Consider the following 15,107-nt stretch of genomic DNA (forward strand, 5'->3'; position numbering starts at 1 on the left):
TTAATACCGTAAAACTGAAAAATTATAAAAATGTTAAAATTCATATATCAAGTTTGATTAATTAAAAAAATTATCAAAATAAATTACAATATCTAATCAAGTATAATAATTTACTATATCTAAGCATAAATAATTGTCAAAATTAATAATTTGTAGCCATTTTTATAGATAAAAGGCCAGGAAATAAATTTTTCAAATATTTTATTTGATAAAATAATATAAATAAAATTAATGCCAGTTGACCCATAAATTTTGGGCCCATAAAATAAATTGAGTTTAGTATTATTAGAGTTTCAAATATATTTAATAATTTAAAATTAATTATTAAATATAGTCTAAATAATATTAAATAAATCATTTTAGATAAGTTAATAAATTATACTTACCTAATATTAAAGAATATATTAATTTTTCTATTAATTAAGTGAATATTCTCATTTAAATAATTAGAATAAATTAATTATTCTTTCCAATTATAGAGATTTGTGCATAAATATATATTCTCTACCCTCCTGTAAATAGAAGTGCCTTCACAAAATGGAAAAACACACACATAATTCTCTAGCCGCCGGAATTCTGCAAACAAAGCAACATAGAAGCTCTGCATAATTTCTTCAAGCGACTACACACATCACTCTCAAGTCGTGGAAACTCTGCAAATAAAGCGATAAAGAAGCTCTGCATAATTTCTACAAGTGACTACATCAAATCAAGCCTCCATATTCGAATCTTCATACGTTGTGTTCATCACCCGTCAAAGATTCAACCAAACGACTGCATATCAAATCAAGTCTCCATATTCGAATCTTCATACGGCGTGTTCATCACTCGTCAACGGTTCAACAATTTCCTTCACCAAATTGAGAGAGATTCTACAACGGATTCAAGAACAAGCTTCAAAAGCCCTTGATCCACAAATATTAAAGGAAAGCATCAAATGATTTAATTTCTACACGTGTAGAAATTATCCAATAGAGATTGTACTCGCTTTTTAATTAAATTCAATAATATTGACATTTGTGCATATTTTCTTGCTTCTCAATTTCAGGATAAGAAATTCGTGTTAACAATGCCATACATAAGGACAATAATATAAATAGACATGTTTGGAATTCTTGATGATAACAAGACAAATTGGAATGATATGAAAAAATATGAATGGCATATTTGAATTGTTTTTACTATTATTTAAATAAATGGCTATAAGTGAAACCGAAAGTTGAGAAATTAGCTAAAATTAACAATTTTAAAAATTTGGACCACAAACGAAAAAAGTAGAAAATGAGGAGTATTTTTGGATGATCAAGCCAAAAATTAATTTTGATGTTAAATATATATCACCTATATAAATTCAAGGAGCAAATTGATATGTAATTCAAATTTCATTTATTGATTTTGAGTGATACAAACAATTCAATATCAAGAGTATATAGTACAACAAATGTTCAATAATGACATACAAAGCTGGTCTGAAAATAGAACCAGCTAAAATAACAAGCTTTTCTACGCTTGAATTAACAAAAATTGACGTGGAAAAGGTACATGTATTTACAAGTTCAAGTTCATGTGAAGTTTTCTCTTTTGTTTCTAACACCATATCATGACTGCTTAAAAACCTCATCCCTTGAGTTTCTACAAGCTCTGGCTGATGTGATGAATATGGAAATGACCACCATGACAAGAACTATCTTCTTTGTATCTTTTAAGACTAAAAAAATTAAAAACTCAACCTATGCATATTTAAGATTACTCTTTAGAAGAAAATAATGGTTACTCACAGCGCCAAGGGGCATATTACTGGAAAAATTTGAAGAAGAAACGAGATTACGTGAACCAGAAACCATTCTTGATGGCGAACATGGAGAATGATTAGAAGCTGTAGCACAACTTTGTTGGCTTCTTGCACTGTGAGTGAAAATATTACATATCAGAGAGTGAAATTTAGATACAAAAAACTATGGTGTTTATGTGCAACAAGCATGCAAATCTATTTTACCTATTGTTAGGTTGTTTTTCATTCATAATCCTCATTCCTGGAGAGAGTGGCACCAAATCAATGTTTTCTGAAGCACATTCTCTAAAACTTTGCGATGTATCCTATAAAAACACATGAAAAGTTATTAGACCAAAGCAAATCATTTAGATAAATTCAACTGCAGATAGAATGCCTATCTGCAGGATGAATATGCCTAGGACTTTATTATTCAGTACTTGCCATGGAATTTTTTGATGCCGTTTGGCAGAAGGATGACTGATTGACTTCCCTTGAATTTCGAACAAAAGGATGCTCAAGCAGCTTACTTGCTGATGGTCTCTCTGCAGGTTCTCTCTGAAAGCAACAGCTGAGGAAGTCTTTTGCCTCTGGAGACATTGCTTCTGGTATAAGTGGAGATTGATTCAAAACCTTGAACATTGCAGCAGGCTGATAGGAATAACAAAATTAGACAATTAAACACATGAAACAGACAACTCTTAAGTGTGTGCAACATTAAGACAGAATACCCAAACAAATCATACAGCGAGAGTCGAAGATGATGAAAAAACCTAGCTGAAGAAAAAGGAGTTCATAAACCTATGCTTCCCTTTTTCTTTTAATGCTTTCAGAACGAAAAAAGGAAAAAAATCAGTTTACTGCTCTACAAACTATGCAAAATGTTTAACTTAATATATCTGAGGTTCATCACTTCATCTTAAAGACAGAAACTTGATTCATATAGACAATGAAAAATTCCAGTCCTTGAACTGGCACTAGACATTCTAACGGTATGTAGATAAAGACTTTCCTATGTGATTTGAGAAAATGAAAATAGGTCTCATTATGAGCTCACCCCATGAAGCTCGCCCCAGGGAGGTTTACCGGTAAACATTTCAATCACGGTACAGCCCAAGCTCCATATATCAACAGCCAAAGCAAGATCGGGATTAGCATCTTTCTGCATTGTGGCCCTTATGACCTGGAAAAACATAACCTCTTTAAAGAATGCATTGCAATAAGCTTTCAAGAAACTTCAAATATTACATGGCTTACCTCTGGAGCCATCCAGTGTGGACTGCCTTTCATAGATAATTCATACGATAATCCACTAAGCTGAGTATAAAAAAAATGTAAATCAAACTTTAACCTCACTGGTATATCTTTTAAATAACATTTTGACAAGCCATTCAAAGATATGCAAAACTCACAGGTTTTGCCATCCCAAAATCAGCTAGCTTGACAATGCCTGATGAATTAACAAGCAAATTTGCTCCTTTAATATCCCTGTGGAGTATAATTCTTTGAATCATTTTTGCTGGAAAATGCTAAACTTTGTGACAATTAAATGCAACAAGCCAGTACTCTATTTTCTAAAGGCAATAGATTGACGATGATCTAGACTCTAGAGCATAAGAATTACCCTTCTAACCTTTTGCAACATGCACACATTGGTGCCAAGTGTATTACTGTTCATCAAATACTTGTTTTCCGTATCGAAAGATGATATTTTGCATAACACTGTGGCCTAAAAGTTTGTTAAATTTAACTTCAATTCACATCAATTACCTGTGAATTGTCTTTTTACTATGCAGATAAGCCAATCCAGAGAGAATATGGCGGGTGAAATTACGGACTATAGATTCTGTCATATTTCCACAATGCTCACGGACATAATTGCTGATTGATCCAGGATAAACATTCTCCAAATAAATGTAAAAGTGATCATCAACCTGAAATTGTTACAAGCTCCCCAAGTTAATAATTATCCTGCAAAAATTTATGAAAAGTTGCATTCAATGAACATAATTTCAGATGAACAAAAGGAATACTTACTTTCTCACAGCCATAATAGCGCACAATATTTGGATGCACCAGGTCTTTAAGAAATTTGATTTCCTACATATAAACAACACAAAAAAAGTTTTGGTTTTGGTATAGTGAAATTGTAGACATGCTTTACAGTGTACTCCTAAGACTATTTTAAGACCCCAGGAAGGGAATTAAGTAGACAACCACAATGTTTAATGCCAAATGAGGACACTAGCAAAAGGTGGAAGAGAGTTAACCGGCAAACTTAGACAATCCAGCACCGAATTTCTAAATTTTTAACGAGACCATGTAAAGCATTTACTGAAAGGTAATACTATAAAGTATATATTTTTAGGCCCTTGCATAATTCTGGACTTTTGTCAGCTAAGTAGGAAACGAATTTCAACCCTTTCTTAGTGTCTCTGCCTCTATGTTATAATCCTACCATGTCCTAAAAGGCCTCATAAAAGACTCTTAAATATACCTGCTCCAGCTGCTTCATGCATTCAATAGATTTAGGATCACCAGGGATAATATCAACTTCCTTCATCGCACATAAAGCTCCCGTCTCTCTGTAATTTAAAAGTAACAATGTGTTGTTTAATTCATGAGAAAATTAAGAAGAAAGATCCATGAAAGCTATAAAACACTTCCATACCGGTTGGTTCCAACATAAACACTTCCATATGTACCACGTCCAATGAGTTTTCCTTTCACCCACTGATTTTTCCTCGATGAGACATTTGGTCTGTCTATCATATGATTGAGAGTAGCTGCTGGTGAGGGAATGCGCGGTTGCGGTGATGCAGCTTTAGGAGGAAGAGGCAGTGGATGAGCACTAACATGAATAATAGTTTCAGGCAACTCCTTTGAGTTTCCCACAAGTATTTTATCATGCAGTTGAAATGAAAAATTACTATGACATTTTCTGTGGAGAAATGGGCTATGGATTGGAGAAGTATCTGCACTATGCATGGTTTTCACCGGTGAGATCCCCAAAGTATGACCAGGACGGGAACCTAAGTCCAGATCCGAAGATGACTGATTCTGACATGATTGTGAAGCCACGAAAGATGGTAAAAAGTCTCCAGTGTTGAATCTTTGAGGACTTACAGTTGGGCTCAAGAAACGACTTGCTGGAGAGCTACTAGAAAATTCAGTCATACTCACTTTACGATTAACACATTCAATATTCAAATAACCAATTTGTCCCTTGCAACAATCCCTTGAACATTTACTCAAATCAGTGGCGCAGGGAGGATGAAACTCTCCTGCACTTGATCTTCGTGGACTAACCATAGGACTTGATAAACCACTTGATGGAGCACTTCGCGGTGCAATGTTCAGTCTTAATCCATGTTTAACACTCTCAAAATTAGCATCTTGAGAGGATCCTCTGCGAAAATTCCTTGAACAATTGATAGACTTGGTAGCAATTTGATCTGCACTACTTCTGAAAAGTGCATTGAGGCAAACCACATAGCAAGATCAATACAGTGACACAAATATCACAATATACAGACGTACATAATACAACTACGTCTTGTTTTATCCTTTTCTAGCAAGTAACAGTTTCCAGTGATCTCGATAGGCACACAACAGCTTTTAAAAAAAAAAACAGAGTTGGTTTTATCTAGAATTTGGTAAATGCAGTTATAATATAAGGTTGTCATATAGGAAATGTATACAGAAATCATGCCATATATATTCACTGTTTTGTTCAAATTAATAAACATAGTACAATTAGGTCTTATTTTTTTGTTTCCTAACAAGCAATCAAAACTTGTCAAGTTCTAAGTTTCAATTCGGAAAACCTTCTGAAACTAGAAACTCTATAGTTATAACTTATTCTTATAAAATTATGGTTTCATCATATACTATTTGAGCATCTATGTTTCCGTGCCTACAAAGCTAGCATGTAACCAGTGTCCAACGATCCCTATTTGATCCCTATAGGAACATAAGAGCTTAAGAAAAGAAAAGAGTTAAACAGAGTTGATTAAATGCAGTTTAGAATGAGCAGTCATATAGAGGGAGCACACCATACTCAATGTTTTGTTCATATTAAAAGAGTAATAGACATTAAACTTGCAGGTTGAATTAATTAACGATAAAAAAAAGAAGGGGATAATATAAGTTATTTTTATACCTGGGCGAAGCCGGAACAGCATGGCCTAGAGTGGAGGGCGAGAACTCGGGTGACTTGAGCGATCGAGGAGAAGGCAAGGGTTGCGGCAAGGTAGAGGATGGAGGAGAGCGGGATTTTAGGGCGGAATCAAAGGAATGTGAAGAGTCAATATGAGTCAACTGTAAGCCTAGGTGTTGTTGAGTTTCATGTCTGATCTTCCTCTGCCGCGTCAGTCTCTTCTCATCTTTTGTAGAAACAGAGGAAGGAGATGAGGAGGAGGAGGAAAAGAAATTTGGTTTGTGAAAGAAAGACATTAGAGAGGTGGGAGAGGGGGAAAAATGGGAGTTGCTGTACAAGACTTCATCACAAACAATTTTGAGCTGATTTTTTCTTTTTCTTTTTTGGGTCAAACAGGAAAGCTCCTCTGCTTTTCTTACTTCTTACTTTATTTGTGTTAGTCATCATTTTAGATGTTCTCATCAACCAAAGTTACCCAACAATCAATCCAATCCATGGGTGAAGTAAAATTCTCAACCAGTTTAGCCCCGTTCACCTCCGGCGAAAGAGCACTCGATCAGTAAGCTATTACACACTCTCTCAAGAGTGACTGCCAGCTTGTTCGAAGCGGCAACATTCATAGATCGCCCGTTCAACTTTTCTTCGGAGGTCGAGAAGGGTTGCCCCCATCCTTTGTTTTTTAGGAACTAAATCATACCAATGAACAAAGAATCACTTTACTCCCTCAACTTGGCACAAAATATTAAAATTAGCAAAATGGAAATACACTCTCCGGTTTTAATAGTCGTTTTGGTTTTTTAAGGTAGTTTTTGATAGAAAAAATTTAAAATGGTCTTAATTTTTTTAACATTTTAAATTAATACCTAACATTTTAATATTTTTTTGACTGCAAAGTTAAAATTACTACATATTAAATCGGTTGAATCTAAAACTGCCGATTCGATTTTTAGAACATTGTTTGTACCGACTTCTCTGATGTAAATTTCAACGTACATAGAAATAATGAAATGTTAGATTAGAATCATTTCTTATATTGGGAAACAGTCGATATTTAATTGTTTTTTTAATAGAAACAAACGTTGAGAAAGAAAGAAAAGAAACTGAATATATACATCCGTACGGAAAAGGTACATATTACATATGTATTACATAGTCATCATCGATGCCTTTATTATTGGCAGAAAAATATATTTAGACCCTTGCACTAACTTCTCTTTGCAGATTGAATTCTACGCTGAAAAAAACGTCCGAATTAATCCTACATTATAAGGATCATCTACTTCAAATTCCTCCAGTGAGTTAACAGAATACGTGAAAATTATTCAATGCAAACCGTTGCGGTATGTCATTAGTGTAACAAACCAATTATGTATTAATTATGTGAAATTTATAATAATTAAAAAGATAAGTAATAATTCGAATATTTTCTATCGTAAATCACATGGCGCAACCGTTATATGGGATAAACATTATAAATACAAATGGCATCAAGTATTAAACAAAATATATTGTACACGCCATTATAATAGAAAAAAGAGCCATATAATATAATTGTTTATGTGTCAGAACATCTCCAATTATACTCTTTTTAATAGAGAGTATTTTTGATAAAATATAAGGCATTTCAAATGTAAAGAGTATAATTTTTAGTTTAATCCAATAAACTATCCAATTTAATTTTTTTTATTTTATTTTAGTTTTTATAAATATTAAATAATAATAATCTATTAATTTATTTATTTATAGTTTACTTTTTATTATTTTTTAATGTTGAAAATGAGATAATTTTATTTTTTTTAAGAGAAAAACTAATCAAAATTATTTTAAAATTTGAAATTTTGTTGATAAAGTATGAAATAGAGTACTCTAAATTTGAAATATAAAAAGTCCATTAGATTTTATATTTTACATCAAACTCTTTAACATTTTTTAAGAGATCGGATTGGTGTAGGGGTGTAAACGGGCCTAGCCGAGCCCGAGTTAGGCCAAGTTCAAGCTCAAGCTCGAGTATGTTTTACATGCTCGAGCTCGAACTCGAACGAGTTTAAATTCTTAAGCTCGAGTTCGAGCTCGAATAATATTCGAACTACTTGAGATCGAGATCGACTTGAATTTAATAAAATTAAAAAATAATTATTAAAAAATAATCATATATAATATATTTTAATTATTTTTTACTATGTGATATGCAATTTAACCCATTTATATGGTCCACGTCTAAATTTAAAGATATATAAATCTAATATAATTATAATCTAATTATTATTGTTTTTTAATAACAAGCTTGTTTAGGCCCGTTTAGGCGCGCAAGCCTCACAAGCCTAGTAATTGAGGTTCGAGCCCGGCTCGAATTTTTCGAGTCGATCTCGAGCTTTTTTCGAGTCAATCTCGAATAACTCATGAGTAGCCCAACTCGTTTACACCCGCTGCTCGCTAGATTAGTGATGCTCTCATAGACACCAGGTTACTCTCTAAAATAACACATTCATTCATCATATGAAACAAACAAAAGATGAACGGACAAACGGTAAGGAAAAAGTGGAAATATTGGATTTATTGAATTTTACTAAATCCGTAAATATAGGCAATGAACACTGCGCCATTATAGTCTCCATTGTAGCCCAATACAGCGTGCAAGGAAGTCAATCATTAACATTGCCACCTACCAATTAACTTTTTCAATTGCTATTTTTATTTAATAATCCACATGTTTTGGCTTTAAAAAGGAAGAAATATTTTAAAAGCTTGAAGGTGAGAACGGCTTGCAGTAGCATTTTGAAATGCAGATGCAGAAAAACAACCTCTATTTTGAGTTTTTTCTTAAATGGCAAGTTAGAAATGATTCTTAGAATTATTTTGAGTTTTTTCTTAATTACAACTGAGATGTCATTCATTTAACAATTTACAAGCAATTAAATACCATCATTTTCGGAGACAGTCCTATGCATCTCACGCTAACATACATTGACAAAAGTACTTAAAGCAAATGTTTCTAGTATTGATTAAATTCAGACGTTATTTTTCATGTGACGGCCTCTTAATTAAAATATTATTTACTCATAAAGTCATAACAAGCACAACAAATTTTATTTGATATATTACCATGAAATATAATATTTTATACATATCAACAACACAGAAGGTTTAACTTATAACATATATATACATCCATATTGTCTCATTTTTAAAAAACACTTTGTATACAACATGATACAAAACTCTTAGTACAAACATATTATGTATCTATCTTATATACATAAACACTATAAAATATACACGTGCAATGAACTCTCCAGGCTCACCTGAAACGTCTGTCAGATGCAAATGTCGACTCAATGCAACTCTTTGTATCTTGAAAAATTATGCAGGAGGGTGAGTCTGCAACTCAATAAGTAAATAGATATATATATACTAAACATACACATTTTATAAACATTTCAAGTAACTAAAATATGACTCAGACGATTATCCATTCAATATAAAGAATAATTATAACCAACAGTACAGTCCAATGGTCAATTCAAACCAAACACATTCACAAAAATTCAATCAACATCAAATTTGCAAAAGAATATTCAATCATGCACATAATTCCCATGTTGGCCCAAATCGCCATATCGGCAACCAACATGTGAATTATGCTAAGTCATCTATATTATTACATCACCATCTAAAAAAACTAAAACTTTACATTTGATACCTTCCCAATGAGATGCAACACATGGCACACACAAAACAAATAAAAAAAATCAAAACGCGTCAGAATGGGTCAAAAACGCATAAGAAAACGCGTCTGACTTGTGTCAGTCACGTGTCAGTCACGCGTCAGTTTGTCAAAATTATTCACATGTATCATTTATGTATCCGCGATGTATCAGCAATGTATCAGAAACATATTTAATTATCATTTTCTCTTATTTTTAAAACAAATATATATGTATACATATACACCCAAACACACATACTATTTATATTTATTATTTATATCATTATAAAGTGTATGTATAGCATATTTTAAATTAAAAGATACATGTATCACATACTTTAAAAAATACATAAATTTATGTTACAAAAAGAGTATCCATAAAAAATGTTCTTCCTACATGTTTGATGCGTGCCTTGTTTTTTTTATTAATTATGAATATATATATACATATATATATTCATACACACACTCTCATATATATGTATTAATAATGTGTCTTTAATGTGTATGTATAACATATTTTAAATTAAAGCTACATGTATGATATATTTTAATTAAAATTTACGCATCAATAACATTTTAATTTGTTACTCGATATAAACATCTTTATAATTTGATTGCATTTTTTTAGCTCAGTTGCCTAATATTTAAAAATTATGTGTATCTTATATGTATGTACAAGATATTTCTAACATATTTTAAGCATTATTGTTTTCGATATATCTATCAAAATATATGACGTGTATCTGAAATGTATTTATAACATATATCATATTAAAAAAAATATGTGTTCCATATATATATATATATATATATATATATATATATATATATATATATATATATATATATAAATAAATTAAATATTAGAGATTTATCTAACAAATACAAGTAAGAAACATGTCAAAATACATTTAATTAATTAATATATATTTAAAATGTATACATTTGAACTGTTTTTTTGATATGTATTATATATATTAAATAGAAAAACACAAATACATCTAAGATACATTTCAGATACGTCATATATACATCTCATTTTTTCAAGGTGTGACTGAATAAACTTAGTTTTTATATTCATAAAATGGCCGAGAAAAAAGTGATGCTAAAAAGTTCTAATTATCGCTCAGATAACCATTTCCTTATATCTTCAATTATTGTAAACCATATACCAACAGTTACTCTACAATTATAATAATTCACTAGTTTAAAAATCGATCGATGTATCTACAATATATCAACGATGTATTGGTAATGTATTATTGATGTATGTATGATGTATCTGTTATGTATCTACAATGTATCAGTGGTATATCTATGACGTATCATGTGATGTATCTATAATGTATCATTGAAGTATCCAATATGTATATATATGATATATAAATAAAAAAAGATGAACTAGTAACAATATAATGTCGTCATAAAATTTTATTCAATAATTATTTAAATATTTTTTAGTTTTATGTGATATATATTTTAATTTATATAAAATATTTCTTTTTTCTTTTGTAAGTTCCTTTTTTTTCAAATGTACTTCATTTGCTATTTTACACAAGAAATAAGAAATGGGAAGGGTTGAATTTATTAAAAATATATAATTAAAGTTAAATAATTAAATTTGACATATTCTATTATTTTTTTCTGTAAAATTAATATGTCATGTAATATTTGTGTAAAATAATTATTTAATTTTGTAAACACTATTTCCACTTTCTTTTTTAACTAATTTACGCTTCATAATTTTATATTTTTTTCCCTGTCAACTATTTTGATTAATTTTGTAGAGACAACTATTGTGCTATTTATATAGTGCTATACTTTATTTATACAAAGCGAATTTAACAGTTAAGAGTAAGAAAATAAAAAAAAACTTCCAAAATTTTGAGTAAAATTAGTGAAATATTAAAAAAAACAATGATAGTTTGTGAAAAATTAAAAAAATGGAAAAGAAAAAAAATGACAAGAGATATAAATAAAGTGTGGAGAAAAAATTAAAATGGTAAAAAAAGCTAATAATAATAGTTAGTGAAAAAATTTAAAAAGAATTTAAAAGAAAAAGGAAATGGTAAATAATGAGAATAGAATGTAAAAAAGAAAATTAAAATAGAAAAGGAAAGGAGAGGACCACATGTAAGTGTGAGAGAGAAAAAAAAAAAGGAGAAATCATATTCATATGTAAGTGAGAGAGACAAAAAAAAGGAGGGACCATCTGTGTGTGAGAAAGAGAAGAAAGGGACCACATATGAGAGAGAGAAAAAAAAAAGAAACACATGTAGAACTAGGATTAAATATGTATTTAGTGTAAAGTATTTTACTTTTAGGCTATTAGATGTAAATGATAACTTAGCATTGAGTGGAAAGAATTAGACATGTAAGTATTTTTGTAAAAAATTCCCTTTTTTAGTATTTTTGTGTAATTTTTCCAACATTGACAGAAGTACTTACAGCAAATGTTTTTAGTATTGATTAAATTCAGACGTTTTTTTCATGTGACGGCCTCTTAATTAAAATATTATTTATTCATAAAGTCATAACAAGCACAACAAATTTTATTTGATATACTACCATGAAATATAATATTTTATACATATCAACAACACAGAAGGTTTAACTTATAACATATACATATATATCCATACTGTCTCACTTTTAAAAATCACTTTGTACACAACGTGATACAAAACCCTTAGTACAAACATATTATGTATCTATTTTATATACATAAACACTATAAAATATACACGTGCAATGAACTCTCCAGGCTCACCTGAAACGTCTGTCAGATACAAATGTCGACTCAATGCAACTCTTTGTATCTTGAAAAATTATGCAGGAGGGTGAGTCTGCAACTCAATAAGTAAAAAGATATATATATACTAAACATACACATTTTATAAACATTTCAAGTAACTAAAATATGACTCAGACGATTATCCATCCAATATAAGGAATAATTATAACCAACAGTACAGTCCAATGGTCAATTTAAACCAAACACATTCATAAAAATTCAATCAACATCAAATTTGCAAAAGAATATTCAATCATGCACATAATTCACATGCTGGCCCAAATCGCCATATCGGCAACCAACATACGTTATTGGCCCGAATCGCCTTTTAGGCAACCAATAACTCAATCTCACGTTATTGACCCGAATCACCATTTTAGGCAACCAACAACTATTCTCAATTTTCATTGAATATTCAAATATAAGTATGATATGATTCTCATAACCAAAACATGAACATCAATAATTCAACCATAATTCCCAAACTCATTTATATCTCAAATCAACACAGACTTGCAGTTGCAAATAAACGTATTTACCAAGTATCATATAATTATACAACACAACAGTTGTGCCATGTCATTCGTGCAACAAACCAATTATGCGTTAGACATGTGAAAAATTGAATAATAAAATTCTCTATTGCAAATGCTCATTGTCTTGATGTAAAAATGATGCGGCGCAACGGTTGCATGGGATAAACACTCCCAAGTATAACACTATTTATTAACTTACTCAATTCACCGAGTCTTAAATCTGTGAAGTTCCAGACTTGTCTGTCGTCTTACCTTCTGGTATATAAGTATCTATTCACATATACAATCTCAATTCATTCACAAGGTATAACTATCTTGATAATTTACATAAATAAGCAAACTAGTAATAACAATTTTCTTTACTAGGCAGATTTCATGTACCAACTTCAAATAGGTACCAATCCTAACACAAATATCATTTATGCACAATATTGATATGATTCCTGTACATTTGAGTGTAGTTTCATTTCAATTTGAAGCACATCAATTGGATTAGTGTAAATCAAAATATGCAATTTACAATACCACTAGATTAAACTATTTAAACAGAATATACAATTAAATGTTCTCTTCTTAATTATCATCCTGATGACATCATTGGTTTTGTTTATCAATATTAAACAATTTTAGTTAGCATCGTAAAGAATCCATATAACCAAATTTGGCATCATTTGGACATTTATAACTCATTTTACCAATTTTACAAGTAGTTAAGGTTGCGGTCATGGTTATACAAAGTAGGCAGAACATATACCCTATCTTAAAAGGGATACACACTTCAATATACCTCATAATTTTATAAAATCTTTCGGTGGAGTTATAGGTATATGAGTTTATAAAATATACCAAAAAGAACCAACTCAATTAGATTTCTATTCAGTGAGTTATGCAAGTTTTAGTGACAACCTGTCAGGCTGTATAGGCAAACAGAGCAACAGAATGGTGTGGACTATTACGATATCATAACGACTTCAAATGATGAAACACAAAGAATAACAATTATAGTAGCCTGGATATAGTTTTCATAAACTCAAGAATAAGGCAATTTGGAATTGTATAACTCGAATTATGGTATAAACAACAGAGATCAATTTTCGGATTTATGCAGAAATCAAACATAAACTTAAAGAACCCTAACCTAATCAACCAAAACACTTTAGATTACTAATATCTTCTTACTTGATTCACAACTTTAATTATAATATAATTTGATCTTTTGAAAGGAATTAGGTTTAAGTGTTTTCATTTTTTCTTATTGATGAAAAAATCTAGCTAAAACGTGATATTTAACTTATGCCAAAGGTTTCATTATACTAAAATATAGTTGGTTACATGCAATAATTTGTCAATACCAATATCTTATTTAGTCCTTGAAATATCCTATAAGTCTAACTTAAATTTTATAATTCATTTTGTTTCATGATAACCAAATAACCCTAGTTAACCGACGTACTTTCATTCCAAACTCTTAGTCATCTGAATAGTTATTGCATTAATCAAACCCTCATATTGTATATTTAATTTAATATCTAGTTTAAATGCTCACGTAATGCTAATGAACGACGATGATTATTGACCATCAAAATGCATGAAATGTATGAGCATGACTTTATGCAATTCAAATATGAGTGTTACATCTGCTCCTTCTCAAACGACGAGAATGAGCATGCGACGAGGAGTAAATTTTCTCCTTTTCAGAGGAGGATCCGGTGGTGGGTATTGGAGGTGGGTGGCGGTGGCGGGTGAAGAAGAAAAAATTGTTTATGTTTTTTTATTCTGATAATAAATTTGATTTAAATAAAATGAAAAGAGTTTTAAAATATTACTGAAGTGTTGTTTAAAAATTAATATGGTTTTTAAAGTTTAAAAATATAAAAATTAAAATTAAAATTTTTTATTGTCAAGTTGAAAAATAAAATAAAATTAGGGATATGTTAAAAAAATTTACATATTATAGTGGAGAGTGTATCTCACTTGAGGGGTGAGAGCCAGGAAAAAGCTTTTTGATGCTAAATTGCTAAGTTGTGGTCTATTTGATCTAAGTTTTTTGAAAATAATTTTTTTATCTTTTGTACCAAATAAAGGGGGTGAATTGATCCTTTGTTCTTTTAAAATTTGCAGGTACCAAGATAATAAGA

General features: G+C 30.4%; 1 protein-coding gene across 1 annotated transcript; it reads right to left on the reverse strand.

The window, feature by feature from the left end:
* Positions 1 to 1,363: 1,363 nt before the first annotated feature.
* LOC126655114 (mitogen-activated protein kinase kinase kinase 5-like) lies at positions 1,364 to 6,596 on the reverse strand. The gene is made up of 11 exons (XM_050349115.2): positions 5,934 to 6,596; positions 4,443 to 5,237; positions 4,269 to 4,356; positions 3,809 to 3,871; positions 3,542 to 3,705; positions 3,184 to 3,259; positions 3,029 to 3,088; positions 2,829 to 2,954; positions 2,216 to 2,422; positions 1,997 to 2,097; positions 1,364 to 1,905 (listed from the first exon to the last, which is right to left on the reverse strand). Exons 1-11 carry the CDS (start codon positions 6,224 to 6,226, stop codon positions 1,731 to 1,733), a joined length of 2,148 nt encoding a protein of 715 aa, XP_050205072.1. The 5' UTR covers positions 6,227 to 6,596; the 3' UTR covers positions 1,364 to 1,730.
* Positions 6,597 to 15,107: the final 8,511 nt, after the last annotated feature.

Source organism: Mercurialis annua, linkage group LG1-X (genome assembly GCF_937616625.2).
Source record: "Mercurialis annua linkage group LG1-X, ddMerAnnu1.2, whole genome shotgun sequence".
Classification (NCBI taxonomy): domain Eukaryota; kingdom Viridiplantae; phylum Streptophyta; class Magnoliopsida; order Malpighiales; family Euphorbiaceae; genus Mercurialis; species Mercurialis annua.